The 21029-nt window shown below is 37.6% G+C and overlaps 2 protein-coding genes across 2 annotated transcripts in view; one reads left to right on the forward strand and one right to left on the reverse strand.

Moving 5' to 3' along the window:
• The window catches only part of LOC143857273 (splicing factor U2af large subunit A-like), a 36102-nt gene extending 16152 nt beyond the window's left edge, over positions 1 to 19950 (reverse strand). Inside the window, exons 1-15 of the mRNA XM_077367693.1 lie at positions 19762 to 19950; positions 17974 to 18149; positions 12864 to 12971; positions 7524 to 7591; positions 6844 to 6914; positions 6285 to 6329; positions 6143 to 6202; positions 4588 to 4648; positions 4391 to 4503; positions 3751 to 3866; positions 2697 to 2795; positions 2512 to 2587; positions 2168 to 2256; positions 1026 to 1092; positions 833 to 931 (exon numbers count right to left, since the gene is read on the reverse strand). Coding sequence (XP_077223808.1) covers positions 833 to 931; positions 1026 to 1092; positions 2168 to 2256; positions 2512 to 2587; positions 2697 to 2795; positions 3751 to 3866; positions 4391 to 4503; positions 4588 to 4648; positions 6143 to 6202; positions 6285 to 6329; positions 6844 to 6914; positions 7524 to 7591; positions 12864 to 12971; positions 17974 to 18149; positions 19762 to 19857 — 1344 coding nt within the window. The 5' untranslated portion in view covers positions 19858 to 19950. The remainder of the gene's footprint in view (positions 1 to 832; positions 932 to 1025; positions 1093 to 2167; positions 2257 to 2511; positions 2588 to 2696; positions 2796 to 3750; positions 3867 to 4390; positions 4504 to 4587; positions 4649 to 6142; positions 6203 to 6284; positions 6330 to 6843; positions 6915 to 7523; positions 7592 to 12863; positions 12972 to 17973; positions 18150 to 19761) is intronic.
• LOC143857274 (uncharacterized) lies at positions 15110 to 16763 on the forward strand. Its single transcript, XM_077367694.1, has 3 exons — positions 15110 to 15845; positions 15936 to 16140; positions 16240 to 16763. Exons 1-3 carry the CDS (start codon positions 15209 to 15211, stop codon positions 16532 to 16534), a joined length of 1137 nt encoding a protein of 378 aa, XP_077223809.1. The 5' UTR covers positions 15110 to 15208; the 3' UTR covers positions 16535 to 16763.
• Positions 19951 to 21029: the final 1079 nt, after the last annotated feature.

The following is a 21029-nucleotide window of genomic DNA, read 5'->3' on the forward strand; positions in this document are numbered from 1 at the left end:
TGTGATCCTACGATACCCAGATACTTATGTCGGCCCAACGTAACGGGTACAACACTATAAAATACCAGTACTCAATGCATAGATACTTGGTCAAAATAACTGCCATGTTTCAAATGTGAGTCATTCTCTTAGCTATCATACGTTTTTATTTCTAGTGTCACAGATTTTCAGTTATAATTAAGTGTATGTGAGTCTTATGGATGCTATAATCACTACATTATTAGTTTAATTTTCTAAGTTAAATATAATTAAAATTCATAATATTTTATTTATGAGGAATGATAGATGCAAGGGCCCTCTTTATGCAAGGGCTAAAGAAGGGCCTTGAATAGATCCACATCATTAAGTGCAACCGAATTCAGTTTCTCAACCGAATTTAAAAATGACGTGGATCTATTCAATGGCCCTTCTCCGGCCCTTGCATCTATGATTCCTCTTTATTTATACATGTTTTATGTATTATACCATGGTATGAGATACTCTCTCTCTCTCTCTCTCTCTCTCTCTCTCTCTCTCTCTCTCTCTCTCTCTCTCTCTCCTGAAATGGTATGGTATGAGATACTCATAACTGTTGTCGCCTCTTAGATTATGGAAAATGATGTAGCATCTCCAGTCCATGTCCTTGCTCATTCCTACACCCTTCTATGGGCATCATAGCCCTTAATAATATATTATACCAGCCACCATGAGGCAAATAAATTGCGTATGGTGTCCTAAAGAGATCTAAAGATGAAGGGTAGTTTTTTTTTTAATAGTACAGAGAACTTCATTAAAAGAAAGAAAAAGCAAGGATACACAACCGAGATCTTCATCTAAAGATGAAGGATAGTACCTCAGTTAAACAGACAACGTTAGTCAGGTTCTCTATGGCCATGCCAGGACCGAACCCAGCTCCAGGCAAAGTCGTGCCACCAGCTTGCAAGAACATTTTCTACACCAAGGCACCTCAAATTATTTAATGGTCTAGGAAAACAGACAAAGTGAAGAAAACCAACAGGACCAAGAAGAACTATTCAACTGTTTACCTGCAAAGCTATATGTTGTTGTGCTTGTGCTAAAATATTCTCCTGGTCTGGTTTCATCTGTTCTATGCTGTAAACATGACCCAAACAAAATATTAGGCACAATTGATATTACATTAAAGCTCCATTTTCTTTTTTGAAAATTGACCAGTCAGACACGCGTATTGGGCGGTGCCATGGTTTTAAATTTCGGCCGTGAGTCGGAAAAGTACCAAACTTCGCCGAAACATTTCGGAAATTTCGGCCGAAACGTTTCGTTTCGGTAAAATTTCGGTGAAACGTTTCGGAAATTTCGGTGAAATTTTTACAAGATTTCGTACGAAATTTCGTACCGAAACCGAGATTTAAAACCTTGGGCGGTGCGACACCTAGCTACCTAATGAAAACATAATTGTTTACTCATTTTCTGCTATTTAAATAAAATGTATAGAGTTGTCCTATTTTTCTTAGATTGATAACAAAAGCCTTATTTGAATTTAAGTGGACACATGTCGGTGTGTTGGGGCATATGAAAATTTTTGTGGCTATGCCTTACCAAGACACACGTGTGAATATTCAGCTCACGTATTGGTGTTTAAAAACTCGTACTCAGACAAGAACTCTCCCCAAGTAAAACCAAGCAGACTTGGGTGGTTCAATGATTGACAAGGTGACTAACTTTGTTATTCACTTGAGCAAGTCCAAGGAGTTTTTTATTGACTCAATACATTCAAAACCGACTACGAGAGTCAACGATTTACTGAAAAAGTTTCTAAAATGTGACACATTTAGGATGGATAAGATCCTTTTGCTTACAAGTTTCAATCAGAGAACCAGGTACAAATATATGAGAAAAATGCAATTAAAAAACAAAGAAGAAACAAACACATTAGGGGAAAATAACTCAGAATGCAATAAAAGAGAAACATGGCGACCCTTTTTCAAGGAGCACTGAAGCACACATACAGAGGCTAGTGCCTTGGATTTCTTCTTCTTTTTCCTAATGATTGCCCCTTTTTTTCTTCTTAAATGATTGCCTTGGGAACTTAGTTATAAGTCATTAATCCCATATTTTCCAAGTCAAAAAAGAATACACTTAAGTACTTGTGAGTCTCATTTTAGTTATTGTATATTTTGACTATATACTTAATCTAGAGAACACCAACCTGGCAGTAGCACGGCGGACAGTAAGAGTCTTATCACCCATTTTCAAACCATTAAGTGCAGCACAAGCAATATCTGTCACAGCTGGATCCTGAAATGCTTGATTGTAGATTAATTAATTATCATGAGGCTCCAGGTACAAAGGAGGAAAGGAAATAGAGTGGTTTTGTCTTTCCAATACCCAAAAACCCCGACCAAGTATGCCAAAAATCGAAAATCCAGACAACAATGGCATAATCTTTTTAAAGACAACAAAATCAAGGATGTAACCTACTCCAGCAAACTCCGGCCTTATTGGGTCCAATTAGAACTTCAAGTTTTTAAAATTTAAACCTACTGCACACACCTGATAAACACAGAAACCATAACCTTTTGAATTTCCAGTGTCCCTATCTTTAACAAGGTCAAACCCACGCAGAGATCTGCAATTTGAGGTATCGCAGACAAAAACTATTGGGCACAAAATGTTCAATAAGATACACGAATACAAAACAAAACTTGAAAATAGAGATTCATAGATAAAGTCCATACCCAAAGGACTCTAGCAGCTCCCTTATTTGTGCTTCTGAGAAGTAGTACGGTAACCCACCCACAAAGATACGGTCTGGTCCCTCCGCCCCACCAATTACACTGCAATCCATATTGGAATCACAGATTTAAAAATTTTCACCATTTAAATTGCCCCCTTCTCTCTGTATGTGAAACAGCTTGGTTTCTAGTAATTTACTAATGCCATTTATCAATCAAAGATAAATATGAATGGAAAAAGAAGGCTTGACTTTTTAGAGAGGCTTGACACTTTCTAATAAATGTACGAGAACCTTAAACAATCAAAGAATTATAAATAAAAATAATAATAATTGATTATTATTTCATCATTCAAAAAATTAATTATTATTTAACGATCAAAGAAAAATAAAAGGTCGCAGGCCTAATATTTTATTATCAAGTAAAGAAAGGAATAATAATAAAAAAGAAAACAGGAAATTGAATGGACCCAATTTATCTTCCTCGCAATCCCCCTCTCGAGTTGAAGAATAAAAAAAGGATTAGACTTCCATCCATCACCCAAAAAAGAGTAACAAGGAAAAGAGAAGAAGAAAACAAGAAAGAAGAAATAGTCTCTTTGCAGCTAAAAGAAAATCCCACAGGTAGACCAAAATAAACCATATTAAAAGAAGAAAAGAATTGCAAACGAATATTACGGCCGGGGGGGGAGGGGGGGTATTCGTTTTCAAAAAAAATACTATGGGGGATATTATTCAAAAAGCCATAACATCTGACTTAATTTGATCATGACTTGACAAAAGTTTAAGGGGTAACTCAGTTTCTCAAAACCCAAATAGCTCACTAAAATATAGAAAATACTGCAGGACTTGAAGATCTTGATTAGGTACTGGGAACATAAATCAAGTGCTCAAATAAAACAAAAAGGGAGGCTATAATAAACTTTGTTTAACCCAAAAGAAAAAAAGAAAAAAAAAACTCAATCTAGCAATGAACCAAGTTTCTAGTCGCATAAAAATCTGGCCCTTGTCAAGTTGAGTTTCAAGTTCCCAAACCTAGGCGGTACATGCAGACTTACCCTGGTGTGAGACCAACGGCAGCTAAGTTGAGATGAGGGCTGGGTTGGCTGGGTCCAAGTGCTGCAGCCAAAGAAGGGTTGTAGTCTGTAGGCCTCCGAACCCTCACTGATACTCCCTGTAGTGACAACAAAAAAAATCAGATATATGGAGTTATCAGTGCCGTGCATTGATTTAAATTTCGGTCAGAAATTTTGGATTTCTGTTGGATCCGAAAACTGGAAATTTCGGATTTCGGCCAAAATGACCGAAATTTGAAAAAAAAAAAATTTGGTTTTGGTCGGTCTGAAATTTAAATCCATGGTGCCATGTGCATTGAGATCTGAACAAGTAGAGAACTAATGGGAAATATGCTCTTCCAAAAAGACATGATAACCAATAAATGAAGATCTGTGTAGGTATTGATTGGTGCGTCATGTGCCTTTGACACTGGAACTCCCCAAATCCATATATTAGATAAGCTTATAAGGTCAATTTGTTGTGCCAATTTCGAGATCAAATTTCAAAGTTCACGACTATATCCACATGTTTAATCAAACTGTTAATTTTTTTTGTACAATAGGAGTGTGAGAACTAGTTCTGTTTTAAACAAATTGCCAAAGCTAAATTGGAGATGATCATGGAACTAGAACAACGGAATACCTCAAACATTATCCCATCCAATGTCATTGCATTACTCGCTTCTTCAACAGTTCTCATTTCCACAAAAGCAAACTTCTTTTCGTGATTAATGTATACATTGACTACAGCATCACCTAAAACCAATATTAGCTTTAGTCAGTTCTCCACGCTCGGACAGTAAAATTCTATCATTGGAAAAGAAATTAAAATAAACCCACCTGGACCAGCAGCATTTCCTCCAATTGCAGACATAACACGGCTGAAAAATGTTGCAATTGTCTGTTAAAAACATCGGAAAAACAAAAATGAGTACTTTAAAAGGCTTTGACTAACATTCAAATGAAAAAGGCTTTGACAAATAAGAAAGAAGAACTACTAAAAATGTGTCGGCCATTCCAATTCCAATACATAATCACAGCCCATAATCTGTGGATAGCAGAGTGAAAAGACACATCCATCTTTACAGATAAAGAAATCTGATGTACATTTTCCTCTGAGGATGATCATGGATCTACTTGATTTCTGCAAAACATGGATTAGAACAGATAGATGATTGCAAATAAGGGGATTGGAACTACAATAGGATTTCATGTATTCCAGACGTCCCAAAAGATTATTAGCAATTAGATATGAGAGGTAAGTAGCTGAACTCACTAGCATCAGGTCCAAGACACCCCTCAAGCCAATATGCAGTTTATTAGCTATTAGAGAATTGATTAATTAAGGGATTTGCTAGGGTCCATCGCAAAAGGCATTTCGCGGAACGTCTGTTGCATGAGAGAGCAGCCACCTCATGAATAATGACAAAATCTGTTGGAAAGTGAGCCCATGTGGCTGCTCTCTCATGCAACAGACGTTCTGCGAAATGCCTTTTGCGATGGACCCTAGCAAATCCAATGAATTAAAGTTCTCTCATAATCTTATATAGGATCAGCAAGACCCACACTAAGTAACTCCAATATTCCTTTTCATTTTGATATCTCACGAGAATTTCCAAATGAAAATGGATATCAATCCGAAAAAGAAGTGTGCATGCATGTTCATCGAAGAAATACTCAACTCAACCGATCAAAGATATATTTATGTACATAAAAAATATCATGGGATTTGCTAAGGTCCATCGCAAAAGGCATTTCGCGGCTGGTCTGTCGCATGTCAAACGACCCACCTCGTGAATGGAGACAACAGCCTTGTCTCCATTCACGAGGTGGGTAGTCTGACACTCTGACATGCGACAGACCAGCCGCGAAATGCCTTTTGCGATGGACGACTCGGTCATTTATAATCCTAAAACACTGTCTTAATACAAAAATTGCAGAACATAAGGGTGTAAGGCCTACTTTTATAGCTAGCATAAAAAATAATAGCACAAGCAAAGTTAAGGAGTATAGTCAAAAGAATCAAAAATGGAAGATACCACTATAAGGGAATGAAAAGTGAGTGATGCATATAGGTTTTTATGGCATTTGCAAAATGAAGTAGACTATAATCCAAGGATCCACTTTAGCTTGGAACTGAGAAGTGAGTGATAACAAATCATGTAGGGGTTTATATGGCATTTACATAGATGAAGTATACTATAATCCGGATCAAATCAATCACCTTTTTTTAATGGCAAATCAATCACCTTTCTGCCTTCAATGTTTACAGATAAATGTTAAAGAATCCACAAATATACTACAATGGGATTGAGATTTACTAGAGACATAATGTGAGGAGAAAAATAGTCAATATATTACCAGAAAAAAAAAAAGAACTAGTTCAGAATAAGACCTGCTCATTTGCCATGGGAGGAAGGCCTCCAACATACACACGACGTGCATGTCTTGTTGCCTGATGAATAAAAGAAATGAAATATCTATCAATCACACCACTAAGAGGTAAGAAGAAAAACCATGAAGTGTCGGCAATATACCTGCTGGGTCATTGTTTGTGCTGGCATCAGTGGAAGACCCCCAAACTAAAACAACCATCAGAATACAAAAGTTTAGAAACTTTACTACATAAATCCAAAACAAAAGGTACAAGAGAATTTAGAGCCACTCATCAAGGGATTATTCAATTACAAAGGGATCTTTTGGACCGTGTGATCATGGAAGGAGATTCTATCAATGTTATTAGATGGCTTAGAGGTTCTTTGGTTCCTCCTTGGAGATTCACTCAGTTTTTTTCATGAGATCCGAGATAGATTGAATGGTCTTTCATTATCCTTTATCCATGTAAGAAGAACGGCAAATGGGATTGTGGATAGATTAGCTAGGGAATGAGGAGACAAGCAAAATCTCGAACTTTTTAATTTTCTTCTCAATGGGTTGTATTTTTGGTTTTTTATGCTCTATATTTTCGTTCTTCTTTGTTTCTGTTGGGGTTTACTTTCTCAATCGCCCTCCTTATTAACGAAATCTGCTACCTTTCAAAAAAAAAAAAGGTACAAGAGACAACCTACAAATCCAGGGAATGTTTCGTAAGCATACCTGTGTAGTCCCAAATGGAAAGATATTTGGAAACATTCCTGGCATGGTCTGGGGAACACCAGACACTTGCCCTGAAAGCAAACAATGACAATGGAATACAGCATCAAACAATCACAGTGGTGAAACAAGGGCAAGCAGGACTTAAAAAACAAAGTTAAATCCATTTCATCACCTTAATCTTTGTATTTGCATATTCCTACTCAATGTAACTTCCATAAACAATATTGGAAATATAAATAATAAATAAAATCCATCATTGCAGATGCTGAGGAAATATTTGTAAGTCTACCAAAGGCAATAGTTGCCGATTGAAGGAGAACATGATCCAGCAACTCGGTGCATTGTTTCCTCGTTGAACATAAAATCTACAGTGGTCACGCCCATGGGTAGCGTAGTAGGACATGTGGCCCAACATTGCCTTCTTACACCCAAATGATAAACAAAAACACAAACAAGAACCACACACAACAGCCAAACAACACAACAAGGGCTCTCAGTTTCAGTATGAAACCACTAATAAAACAGACGATAAACAATAGAACAAATCAAAAGAATCTGTAGATATTGAAAATTGTAAGTGCTTGCAAATGCTACTTGGGAATAGAATACCAAGGCCAAATTAGTTAACAAAATAAATGGAAGTCATTAATGATATGACAATGGGGAGGTCAAGTACAGACCTAAAACGGCAGAACCAGGCAATACTGCAGTACCAGGCGGTGCCATGTCAAAACCGCTTGCCCGTTTGCTGTAGACAAATATATTTACAACCAATCAATTATAAGAAAAAGGGAACATAGGAAACAACCAAACCCAAACAAAGAACCCAATTTGCAATGGTTCAATTTCTGCATCAAGACAAAATGAAAACAAGAAGGAAGAAACCTAACAACTTCATAATTGTAAACAGAAAAGCAGTGTGTGTATAAAATTCCCCAAAATAATAGACAAAATGTGAAGCATCAAGACTTCAAATCTTAAAGCTGTCAAAATGAGAGTTTACAGAAATGTGGAAATCCAAAAGATAGAAGAATTAGCTATAACAGGGTGAATCCTTCATTATACACAACCGCATAATAATTCACAGTGCAATGCCCAACCCCACCAAGGGTCGGTAGAGTTGGTAAATTTTGACTTAATCTCAACCATAGATTTTCCGATCAAAGATCAACGATCTAAATCCTTGATTTGGAGCCAGTCGGACCGTCGAATCAAGCATAGGCCCCTTGGATCTTCGATCAGATTTGTTTAGATGCGAGATTGTACCATCCAAGCGTCGATTATGCCTTAACTATCTGATTAGTGGATGGCAAGCAAATCGACGGCTCGTAGTTGATTTTTGTCATTATATTTGTATCCAAATCCTAGGGCATCAAATCTTGTCCGTTTGACTTGATTTTGGCCTTATTGGGTGAGTTTTTCGATTCCCTATCCAACGGGCCCAAGATCACAATTTGGACGTGATTTGATGAAGTTATAGCCCATTTGCCATTATGGTACGGGTCAAATACGGGATTTGTGTTTTAGAATTCTTTCTAGGCAAGTTTAACATTGCTTTATGTTATTTAAATTAGAAAATAAATTAGTAAGATTGTGTTTATCTTCCAAATCCTAAAGAGTTGACTTTGCTTTTCTCCTTTTGGTAAGCCATGCTAGCACATCACATTTTAGGCATGCACTTTAAAATATAAAACTTAAAATCTTTAGAGGGAAAACAATAAGGGAAAGTTTGCCAACTTATGGGATTTGCCCAGAAAAAGTTTGCCACCTAGGGGTGTTGATCTCTCATCTCACACGACTCAATCTCCAAAAGTCCCACATGCACCTAAGCTTCGAGCTAGAAAAACCGTAGAAGAGGTTGGAGGATACTCATGCTCAGGTAAGTAGTCTTAGGCATGGTTTTAAATTTCGACCGAAATCCGAAATTTCGGTCAACACAGAAACCGAAATCCGAAATTACCGAAACGTACAAAATTTTGGTCGAAATTTCAAACAAAATATTAATTTTTTATTCCTTTACAAAATTTCAGCCGAAATTACCGAAATTTCGGCCCAGAAAACCGACATTTCGCCCATCTTTACCGAATTTCGGGATTTCGGCTGAAATTTCGGTTTCGGCTAGGTCTCCAAAATTTATGCCGAAACCGAAATTTCAAACCATGGTCTTAGGAAAGGAGATCTCATGCTCAAGGAAGTAGAGTCTTGATGCAAGGGACCCTACCTGGTGCCTAGTTGCCTAATGTTCCAGACATGCATTATTGCAATACCCAAATGAATGATTCAGCAATGAGTTTAAGGAGTTGGATGGTAATTAATAAACAATATCTTCATAAAACGTAAGGTGGATGTCACGAGGAATTGGATTAAATTGGTTTAATACCAAGTGAGTGTACCCAGCCTCATAGTTGAGAGCATTTTTCGCTCAAAGGGCATGCAAGCCTTTTGGAAGATATTCCCTTATGTAGTGATCGGAGAACTTGGAGTGAAAGAAATATAATAATCATTGAGAATAATCCTCTCTTTGTTCACTTCGAGATATCAAAGTGCTCTATCATCTTTTTTTAATAATAAAAGTGCTCTATCATGTAGTTGGAGAAATATAATAATCCTCTCTTTGTTGACTTCAAGAAATATAATAATCATTGAGACCTCTCGTTGTTGACTTTGGGATATCAAGGTGCTCTATCATCTAGTTGGACCTGATTGGGAAGGAATTTGGGGATTCGAGACTATAGATCATCGTCGAAGTTCGAACTTGGAAGGAGCTTATCCTTGGCTATTGTGGAGTGTTTGCTTCTGGCTCCTTGCAGCTCAATTTTGATGGTTGTACCATTGAGCCACAATTCAATTGAAATAGGATGTTTAGATATGAGAGTAGAGAGGTGTACGAGAAAGGTGGTGAGTCGAAATTTTTTGTGAATATTACCGAATCATCAAGATATGTTTCAGGCGTCTATGATTTTCATAGGGAGATTCTGAAATTCCAGAGGCTTGGTCCGATCAAGCTGCTGAATATTGGAAACAAGCATGAAATTTTAATGAATTTGAAAGAAATTGTATTGAGGAAACCTTTGCACGCCTCTGTTACCTGATGTGACACCTTTTCACGCCTACGGAAAATAGATGCAGCAATGTTGAAGAGACAATTATCTTCCAAGTACTTAAATATTATTTAATGGATGAAAATGGGCTTTGAACAGTAAAGTAAAGAAAGAGAAAAAGAAATTAAAAAAATAAATGGGGTTGGTTTTTTTTTTCATTTTCGTATTCTTTCATAACATAAATATGTATTATATATAAATATTTATTTGAATTACATGTGAAATTTGGTATGTACTAAGTTATCAGAAATGCACGATAGTGCATGTCACTAAGGGTTCAAACTTCAATGCTTTTAAACCATTATGGATGGTTAGTACATGTTACTAGGGGTTCAATCTTTTCAAACTATTATGGATGGTTGTCTTGCGTATATGCTCATTCTAGCATTTCCTGAAGTTTCATCTCTAAATCCTATCATTTTCATATATTTTCATATGTTTCCATGAATTTATAGGATTTCTACCAAAATTTCCAACTGAAACCAAAAAGTTTATGTTTTCGTGGCGACCGAAACTGAAATCGAAACCGAAATTTAAAGTTTTCGTGGCACTAAAGAGAGAAGCAAAGGGAGAGCTTCTGGGACTTTACGAAGTGAGGAAATTGGCTGCTAACAGTGGGAACAGAAGAAATATCGATGGTCTTCATTCCCCAAAAGTCATCGCATGCTTGGAGCACCGAGACTCATATGTGTGGGGGAATATATTGGCAGAGCCATTGAGATATGAGCCATGGTCTTCTGACTTCCTTGGTGGAGGGAAAGGTTCTGCGGCTTTCCGAATTGAGGAACTAGGCTGCTAACAGTGGAAACAGAAGATATATCGATTGTTTTCATTCTCCAAAAACCATTGCGTGATTGGGGCACCAAGACCATCAAATGTTTGGGGGAATATATCGGTAGAGTCGTTGAGACATAGGCCGTGGTCTTCAAACTTGGTGGAGAGTACGCCCAATTTTTCACCCTTTTTTGGTAGCTAAGCTGAAATAGAACCTTTGACCTCAAGGTTGTAGAACAAAGCCTTAACCACTTGAGCTAAAGGCTCAAACCCAAGAGACAGGGGTGCAACACGAGGAATTCCAAGGAGCTCACGCATCCTAGTACAACTCTCGCCCAAGCGCGCTTAACTTTGGAGTTCTGATGGGATTCGGTGCATTTGTGATTCTATGATAGTTTTTCACCCCTTGTAGGAGCATTCATAGCATGCCCTTGACAGAGTGCCTACAAGAGTCTCTCTGGTTGTCTTGCTAATTCTTGTGTTCAGTATGGTTGTGATTCTTTCTCAACCAACTTTGGGACCTTGACACATCACGGCCATGGAGTAAACTTGCAAAAGTCAAAGAGTCCAAAAGAACAAACAAAATTTAGCCATTGAGTAAACTTGCAAAAGTCAAGAGTCCAAAAGAACCAACGAAATTTAAAAGGATATTGAAAAATCTCAAAAGATAAGAATCTAATTTGAAAACCCCTCGTTAATTCACTAAACAAAGAGGGAGAGAATAATAAAGTTGCATGTTTTAGCAAAAGTATAGAAACTGAAGTCTATTTTCAATTTAAAAAAATAAAAATTCCTCCTTACACAGTAATCCCAAAGTATATCCTAAACACCTTCTAAGTTTGCCCCTCTGTAGTGATGGATTTAGACTTCTAATTTGAGTAGAAAAAGCTTTCAATTTTGCTAATTGACTTGGGTTGCCAGGTATCTGTAAATAGTAATCTCAAAACAACCGAACTCTTATTCTCAAACTGAACATTATTTTACATTATCCCTAACTACAAACCAGTCCCATCATATTCAACTTCCAACTTCAATGTAAATCTCCTTAATTCAAACTAAAAATTACAGATGCTCAAACAGTCCCACGGCTCCTACGTATTTCCGAAATGGGGACTTTCTGTTGAATTTAAAGTTTCTAAAAACATATAATAAAATCATCGTAATTCATAGGAACTAATAATTGCAACTCTTTACTTTCATCAAAGGCCATCCTTCTCGAATTGATGGTTTGGAGGGCTTACAGATCTGTCCTACAACACTCGGGGTTCAAAGGGTATACATATCGCACAATTCCTATGTCAGAGCATCTTAACTGAAGGTTCCAATACTATATAATGGTCATTTGGCAACCTACAAGAGATCCAATAAATTGACTACTTAAAATTAGACTCAGAAGTATGAAGCAAAACTTTATAACAAAGAGGATTTTTGTACACCAAGTTAATCCTCTGATCTAAAACTTATTCACTCTAAATATATGACATATAACGATTCCTTTTATGCTCTCAATAAATGGAAGATATAGACAACATCTGTTAATGTGAAGAATCATCAATTATATAACATGGAATTTCATAACTGCAACAGTATTGATTTATATTTGACAAGTATGCTATACACCCGTCCGAACTTCAAAAAAACACAAGAGAATGTCCATTCAAAAGAGACAGAGAAGAGGAACAAGATAATATCCCTCAAAGTACATCTGTTAAAATTACAGAAATGTTCTACACAGCACTCAGTAAGTCCTCCTGCAAAGCATGTGACTGGCAATTAATAAGCCTCAAATGAGGTGGCACTGCAAATGAGATTCTTAAAACAGAACAAAAGGACATTCAAAATCGTCCTTTTCATTTTATGGGCTGAGTCGAGCGTGTGATAGTGAACAAGTAAATCCATTAACCACTGCATTTGTATTTCCATCCGCAATTAGTGCTCCTTAAGGAGTGAGCTAATAATTCCAAATTTACAACTCAACTAAGCCTTTGTCCCAACTCAACTCAAATAATTCCAAATTTACAATGTAATAAAATAGAATATCAACATCTACCATAACATAAATATGAAGGAAAGAACTAATAAAGCTAAGAAACGAACCATTATTTGTCAAGAGACAATACACAAGAGGAGAAAGTGTTTACGCACCTTTTTGATCGAGAGCGTGAGCTAGACCGATTTCTAGATTTATCCCCTGAATGAGAACGTGAACTATGTCTGTGTCTCCTGTCTCTATCTCGATCATAATCGCGCCGCCTGTATGGGAATATATATGCATACAAATTAAAAAAGTAAAATACAGACATTTAAAAAAAATGAACAGAAAGCACAAGAACTGGACATAGCAAAACATTTTTCCTTTTCCAAGAGAAACATAACTAATGATGCAAACCCTAAGGTATGATACCAAATTCATGTGAATCTAGGGTTCGCAGGTTGATTTATGGGAATTTTAACCATACATTCTCAGAATAGAATAAACAACAAGTAGTATGCCAAAGAAAATAGATATGTAACTAAGATGAAATAATAATGTACTAGCCGGTCCACAGTGCGGAAAAAAATAAGGAGACATCATAGTTGTAAATACCGTTTCGTTTCGTCCGGAATGGACGAAACGAACCGGTTTCATTCAAATTCCGGAATGAAATTGACAAAATTTCGTTTCGGACGAAATTTCGTTCCATTTCGTCCATTCCGGACGAAATTTTCCAAATCCGGAATTTCGTCCGGAATGGACGAAATTCTCCATTCCGGCCGAAATCGTCCATAACGGCTAGTTTGACTTGCAGAATTTACGACAATGCCCCTGCAACGGCTCTTTTTGGTTTTTGACCATTTAAACCTCAAAATGTGACCGTTTATAGCTGTTGTGAAGGGTATTTTAGTCATTTTTAAATGCACAATCAATAAAAAACTCTATAAATAGCATTTTCCCTACCTTCTTTTCCTCCACCTTCACATAAGTGATTCTCCTTCTCTTCTCTACTTTCACTTACACTATCTGTTCTACTAAATTTCCTACAAGTCTACCCTCTTTTTCAACTCAATCCAAGTCTATTTTGGAGCAAAGGGAAGGCATACATTCAACTTACCACTACAAGAAGTCAAGAACTATTTCCAAAGGCTTATTTCAAGTGAGTGAAGGCTAATTTTTTCTTCTTCTCTTCAACTCAAGTTCAACCCCAAGGTTCTCTTTATTTCTTTCCATTTCCTTCTTTTATTTCTTACTTCATTTGTCCCCTTCTACTTCATTTTTTTGTAATTTGTTTCAATTTTCTTTCTTCTAATTCATTTTTCCCCTTCTTCTAATTCATTTCAGAATGAGTGGGTAGGGTTCGGGACCTTCTGCAGGAGCATCCTCTATTGGTTCGGCACCCGCTAGATCGGATGACCCGGCATGGTCTTACGGTACATTGGTTCCGGGTCAAAGAAATAAAATAACTTGCATATTCTGTGGCAAAGTCATATCGGGTGGAGGTATAACCCGCTTGAAAGAACATTTAGCGGCTGTTCCTGGTGAAGTAGCATCATGCAAAAAAGTGACTGAAGATGTAAAATATCGAATGAAGCACCTTTTAGATGCAAAGAGAAAAGAAAGGGCTAGGATGAGCATATCCAGAACAGAGGTTGGAGGTTTTTATGGCACACCAGACGAAGAAGAAGAGCAGGATGAAGAAGACCTTGGCACACAATTGCCTCAAGTCCCTCAACGAAGAGGTAAGGAAGTTCTTGTAGAACCGAGTGGTACAAAAAGGAAGAAGAAGGGAATCACAGGAGGGATCAGGAATTTCTTTGCAGCACGAACAACCCCTGGAGCCCAGCCAAGCATTAAAAGTGCTTTGGCTACTAAAGAAACAATGGATAGAGCAGACATGGCGATTGGCATGCTTTGCTACGATGCCAATCTCCCTTTCAACGTTGCCAATTCACCTTTCTGGCAACCTATGTTTGACACTGTGAATGCCGTGGGTTCGGGTTATAAGGCACCTACTTATCATGCTTTAAGGGGTCCCATTTTGAAGAATACAGTGGACGAGGTAAACAACTACTTGGAGGAAATTAAGATGTCGTGGAGATACACTGGTTGTAGCATTATGGCAGATGGATGGACAGACACCAAACAACGTTCCCTAATCAACTTTTTGGTGTACTGCCCTAAAGGAGTCATATTCCTCAAATCCGTTGATGCATCTGGCATAGTGAAGAATGCCGATGAATTATACAATATCTTTGCAAAGATTGTCGGAGAGGTGAATCCGGAATATGTGGTGCAATTTGTAACTGACAGTGAGCCAAGTTACAAAGCTGCTGGGAAAAGACTAGAAGCCGCGTTTGGTACATTCTTCTGGACTCCGTGCGCAGCTCATTGCTTAGATCTCATCTTTGAGCATCTGTGCAAACCGACTGTATTTCCTCACATAGCAACCACAATTGAGAGGGCTCGAACGATTACAAAGTTCATCTACAACCATGGAAGCCTCTTGAATTTGATGAGGAAGAAGTTCACAGGAGGGAAGGAGTTGTGCCGCCCTGCTGCAACCAGATTTGCTACAAATTTCATTAGCATACAAAGTCTGGTGTTGAATCGGAAAGCACTTCAGCAGATGTTTGTGTCTGATGAGTATAGTACTAGTAGGTTTGTCCAACACCCACTGAGTGAAGGGGTAGTTAGTACTGTGTTGGATAAATCTTTTTGGGACCAATGCAAGTACATTCTAAACATCAGCGAGCCTTTAGTGAGAGTGTTGCGCTTGGTAGATCGGCAGGACAAACCGGCGATGGGTTACCTATATGAGGCTATGGATAAGGCCAAAGAGAACATCAAGGAGAGGTTGAAGAGAAAATCAGATTACAATCCCATCTGGAGGATCATCGACCAAAGATGGGATAGGCAACTTCACAGTCCCCTCCATGCAGCAGGATATTTTCTTAACCCTGCTCTCTTTTTCACTCCTACCTTCTCTAGGCACAGTGAAGTAACCAGAGGCTTGTTGGCATGCATCACTCGACTGGTACCTGATGAAGGTACACAAGACCTCATCACCAATCAGATTGAGGATTATCGAGAGGCTAAGGGTATGTTTGGAATGAAGCTTGCAATCCGCAACCGAACGAAGTTGGGACCAGGTATATTTGAGTTTTTTGTTTAATTAAGTATAATTCATTTTAACTTTCAGTTTCTCAACAAATAATGATTTACTATTTGTTACTTTACAGTTGCATGGTGGAATCAATTCGGAGGTGACGTGGAAGAATTACAGACATTTGCGATCAGAATTCTCAGTCAGACCTGCAGTGCGACTGGGTGTGAAAGGAATTGGAGCACCTTCGAACACATTCACTCTGCAAAGAGAAATAGGTTGGAGCACCAGAGATTAGATGACTTGGTGTTTGTCCATTACAATCTTAAGTTTCGAGAAAGGTATACAACGTAATATAATGTTTTCAACTCTCACCTCATCACTTTAAGCTTTTAAGTTTAACCTTTGACATTGATTAAACTTAATGTTTTCCTTTTCAGGGACTTGTTGAGGAAATCATCTACCACTAGTGACCCTTTGAGCATAGACCATCTGGATGTCATGATGGATTGGGTTGCAGAAGAAGAAGATGCCATATTCACGCCGGAAGACATTGGGTGGGAAAATCTTGAAGCACCTACTGTTGTGGTTGGGGCCGGGGACGACAACGACGACTTTCTCATGCCTCTTGAAGAAGATGTCCATACTGGTGGTCCAGGTGGTGATGACGGCGGCGGCGACGACGACGACGACGAAGAAGACATCGAGTATGATCATCCGGGTTATGATGACTGAGAGTTGTTGCTACTAGCTATTGTCTATGTTTCATTTTCATGTATCTTTTTTTTTTAATGTTTTTCTATGTATCAGACTATCAGTTACACTTGTGCAAGACTTTATGTGTTTAAGTAATGAATATGCCTTTTGGGACACATTTTGGACTATTTATTAGTTTTTCATCTTTTTCTATTGATTTTTTATTTTTTTGGATTTTTCTCATATTTTTTAATATATTTTTTGTGTGAACGAAAAGTTTCGACCGAAATGCACCGAAATGACCGAAATCCCACCGAAATTCCGTTTCGGTGGCCAAAACGAAATGGCGACCGAAAAGGAATTTACAACTATGGGAGACATAGATAGAGATATGAGAAGAATGAATTGATCTCAGCCAAAAAAGGAGAAATGAAGGAAATAAGGACCAAGATCAAGACGATCAAGATCCATAAAAGATAAAGAACAATATCTAGAAAAGATGAAGATCGAGAAAAGGGGAATGAAGATCAAGGATAAGAAAAAATAATGGGAAAATAGGGAACAGTTTATAAACCCAACCGGAAAGGGTGAAAGGAGGGGAAAAAATGGAAGGAACAATTTATAAGCCCAACCGGGAAAGATGAAAACGGAGAAAGGATGAAACGGCTTATAAACCCAACAGGAAAGGGTAAGTGAAAAGAGGAGATTATGAATGTAAGATGTAAGAAGGGAGAAAGGGAATAAATAAAGCATGTAAGAAGGGAGAAGAGAGAGATAGAATAGTAGAAGGTATAGAGAGGGGAAGTTGTACCTTGGCCGAAGAGAGGTTTCTTCTCACATTTTTTCAAAGATTTCCAAGACTTCCCTAGGCTTCCTCCTTTATAAGGAGGGTTGAGGGGTGTTTTGCAGATTTACTAAAAATAGTAAGTCCACGCTTATTAAAAATAGTTAGTTTGTGCTTACTAAAAATAGTATGTATGTATTTTCAATGGGTGGCGTGTGGGCTAAGGCTTAAGTGATTTGTGCTTACTAAAAATAGTAAGTACGTATTTTTAATGGGTGGAGTGTGGGTTAAGGCTTAAGTGATGGTAGGCCTTGGGGAAAAAGGAAAGGAAAGTGGGTCATAAGTTGATGTGGACATTTACCACATATAGGATAAAAATTATAGCTAAAATAGAAATAAATCTCACATAAAAGAACTAAACAAGTCTCTCATGAAAAAAAAAAAAAAACTAACTAAAATCAAGTCTATAGATGATGGGTCACATAAATAACAAAGAAAATCCTTGTTATTGCATTAACATAAGCTACCAGACACGTCTTAAAGAGCAAGTGAAGAAAATAGTCACTCAAATCGCTTTATCAACCCAAGTCAATTAGAAGCAATGAGTAAACTGTGAAGGATGGGTAAAACCTGTACAAAAACAAAAGCCAAGACATCAGCACATCAAACCTCCCCAAAGTGGAGTCTTTCTTACCTGTCATAATCACGGCTGCGATGTCGATCATAGTCATCAGATTTGTACCTTCCTCTTTCATTCCTCATACTTCTACCCTTGTAGTGGTCCCTATGATTGCGGTCGTGGTCTTTTTCCCTATCCCTATCACTTTCTCTGGTCCTAGACCTCTCGTGTTCTGATCCATGAGAATTGTACTGAAACAAGTTGAACTTAAATCAGCAGTTTTTTCCAATAAAATAGGGAAACACAGGCAATTAAGACAAGAGGAACATTTAGAAAGGATTGTTCTGGTTCCAATAAATAAGAAATCAGCATGTAAGCTCAAGGGGAATAAGGTAATCAAGTTCATGGTTTTAAATTTCGTCCGAAATTTCAGTTGGGACAGAAACTGACCTTTCGGTTGGGACAGAACCGAAATTTCGCGAAATCCGAAATTTCGGCCCGAAATTTCGATACTCAACTTAAATCCATGATCAAGTTTATATGCATCTATAAGTTTTAAAATAATCACTACACCAACTAAAAAATATTGTTCAACTTGACAAAACACAGTACAATTATAAACTGCTGGATTTTAATTAATTCCCAATTAGTTTGGATTCAATTTCCGTTCGCAGTTGAGACTATAAAGTTAATGACAGGACAGATATATGATTTTTTTTCTGGGCAGGCATTGCCAGATCATCATCTCTAACCAAGTGAGTGACATCAGGTTGCAATCTTGATTCATTTATGGCATAGTCAGAACTCCTTTAAGCCCATTCTAGACCAACAAAGTCCAGGTAAACCAGTATGAAGGACCTCAAGAGTTCACAAAAGAAAGTGCTCAGAGTTTAAGGATCTGTTTTGGACTCACTATCGGTTCTCAAATTTCAAAACAAACAGGGCCTGTGTGATCACCCAGCGAACACGATTTGCAAAAAGGAAACATTTTTAGTAGTCATTTGGGTTTGCTTCTATTCAAAGAAACAGTAGCTTATTGCTGCCATCTTAATTTTTAGTAGTTATTTGGGCATGCATTGGGTTCCCGTTTGATTTTGAATCCAATAATCTATTTTAGCCTCACAATCGGTTCTCAAAATCCAAAACCAACATGGCCCTTAAGCATCAAATAGGGCGGCATCACAGAAACTGAAAATTAAATGAAGCAGAATCTTAATATGGATTCGAAATGCCACATCATACATGGACTAAAACGACCTCGACCTAGCAGGGTCCCACAAACCAAGCCCAAGCCAAGCATCATAGAATAAATGCCTCAGCACTGTGGGTGGTCAATAGTTAACCAGGGTGATCTCTAATTAGATTTTTCCAATGATGGTGCTTTTATGTGTTAACTTCATTAATTACTTCTAAGAAAAGACCCCCTCTTCGAAGATTAGCTAGAATTACAGACAAAATTAGTTATCTTATGACTTTATGAGTAACCCCTGATTTCATTTTTTGTTTTTAAAATTTTCCCACACCTAAATCAATGTGGCATGTCTTAAATAATAGGAAATCCACACAGCTAGTGTGATAATCAAAGCGGAATCGAGTGTTCTAGTTCTGGAAATTTGGATCTTCCCAAAATTATTTGTATGGTTTTCTTCAAATCCAAGAAAAGGGGGAAAAGGAAACGATATGAATGCCAAAGTAATTAAGGAAAATTGCGTGCCCAGATATGAAAATCAGATTATAAGTTTAAAAAAGATAATCAAATTCAACCAAATGGAAAGAAACAAAAAACAAAGAGAAAGAGGAAGAGTTCCATTTCAAAAAAAAAAGAGAAAGAGGAAGAGAAAGAAGGCAAAGAGAAATTCGAACCTGACGTTGAGGGTCAAGATGATCGTATGGAGGAGATCCTCCTCCTCCACCTTCTTTGTAGCCATCTCCACCGTTGCCCTCCTTCCTATTAGACATGATAGTGTTCTGATTCTGATCACAAACCCTAACCCTAGGTCCCTTTTACCAAAGCATGTATGTCTGAGAGAGAGAGAGAGAGAGAGAGAGAGAGAGAGGTGGGGTCAGCTTTCAACCTTATAAATAAGGAGACAGCTGAAGAGCATGCATATTGTCATATTGACTAGCCTACTGTTTGGATTGCAAGAAAATCATTTCTGATGGAAAAAATTTGATTATGGTCGGTTTGGATTTGAAGGTCCCTCGGAATAGAAATTGTATAAGATTGGTTCAATGTATCTGTGTGTAAAAAGAAAAGTAGGAAATTTAAGAAATATTTTTCCTTTCTAAACTTTTCTAGAAAATTTTCTGAAAAAGTTTGGAAGGAAATTGTTTTTCAACATTTCATGCTTTTGCATGAGAAAGAAAAAAAGTGACTTGAACCCATTGAAGTTTTATGTGGCCTTTAGGGTCGGTTTGGATTTGCAAGAAAAATATTTCAGACAAGAGTGTGTGTCTGTGGAGGATGGGGGGATCTATTCTTTGGGCACGTTGCTGCGAGGAATTTGTTTTCATGATAAATTGGCCATCTTCAAGTGTGAAGTCCCTGAAAATCAGTAGACCAAATCCCGGAAACGGCTGTCTCCGTGATGAGAAGTTGCTAAAAATCCGGAAAATGTTGATCCGGTTTTAAGCAGAGTTCTTTTCCCGATTTTTATCAACTTCTCATCATACAAATAGCCGTTTCCAAGATCTTATTTCTTGGTTTTCAGGGTTTTCACACTTGAAGATGCCCGATTTATCATAAAAACAAATTCCTCGCAGCCAAACGTGCCCTACATAGTTGTAAGGGAAATGGTATGATTATGGTCAATTTAGGGGGATACTATCATAAAATGAAGATACCTAGATATTTAATCAAACTTAAGAAGAAATTTATCCATACCCAAAAAGGCCAATAGTAAAAAATGTAAAAAAAAAAATATGTTGAGAGAGCAGCCACCTCATTAATAAAACAAAATCTGTTGAAAAGTGAGGCAATGTGGCTGCTCTCTCATGCAACACAGCTAGCCTGCGAAATGCCTTCTGCGACGGTTGTTAGCAAATCACGTTGCTGCAAGGAATTTTTCTCATTATAAATCGGGCATCTTCAAGTGTGAAGTCCTGAAAATGAGGAGACCAAATCCCGGAAA

The sequence above is a fragment of the Tasmannia lanceolata genome, unplaced genomic scaffold (genome assembly GCF_043159265.1).
Source record: "Tasmannia lanceolata isolate RefF3 unplaced genomic scaffold, GAP_Taslan_0.1 ptg000024l, whole genome shotgun sequence".
Lineage (NCBI taxonomy): Eukaryota > Viridiplantae > Streptophyta > Magnoliopsida > Canellales > Winteraceae > Tasmannia > Tasmannia lanceolata.

Excerpts from the sequence above, each read along its gene's own strand:
- LOC143857274 (XM_077367694.1), top strand. The coding sequence starts at position 15,209 with ATGAGGAAGAAGTTCACAGGAGGGAAGGAGTTGTGCCGCCCTGCTGCA. Across the intron at positions 15,846-15,935 it reads CCGAACGAAGTTGGGACCAG|TTGCATGGTGGAATCAATTC; the intron begins GTATATTTGAGT and ends GTTACTTTACAG. Across the intron at positions 16,141-16,239 it reads AATCTTAAGTTTCGAGAAAG|GGACTTGTTGAGGAAATCAT; the intron begins GTATACAACGTA and ends TTTCCTTTTCAG.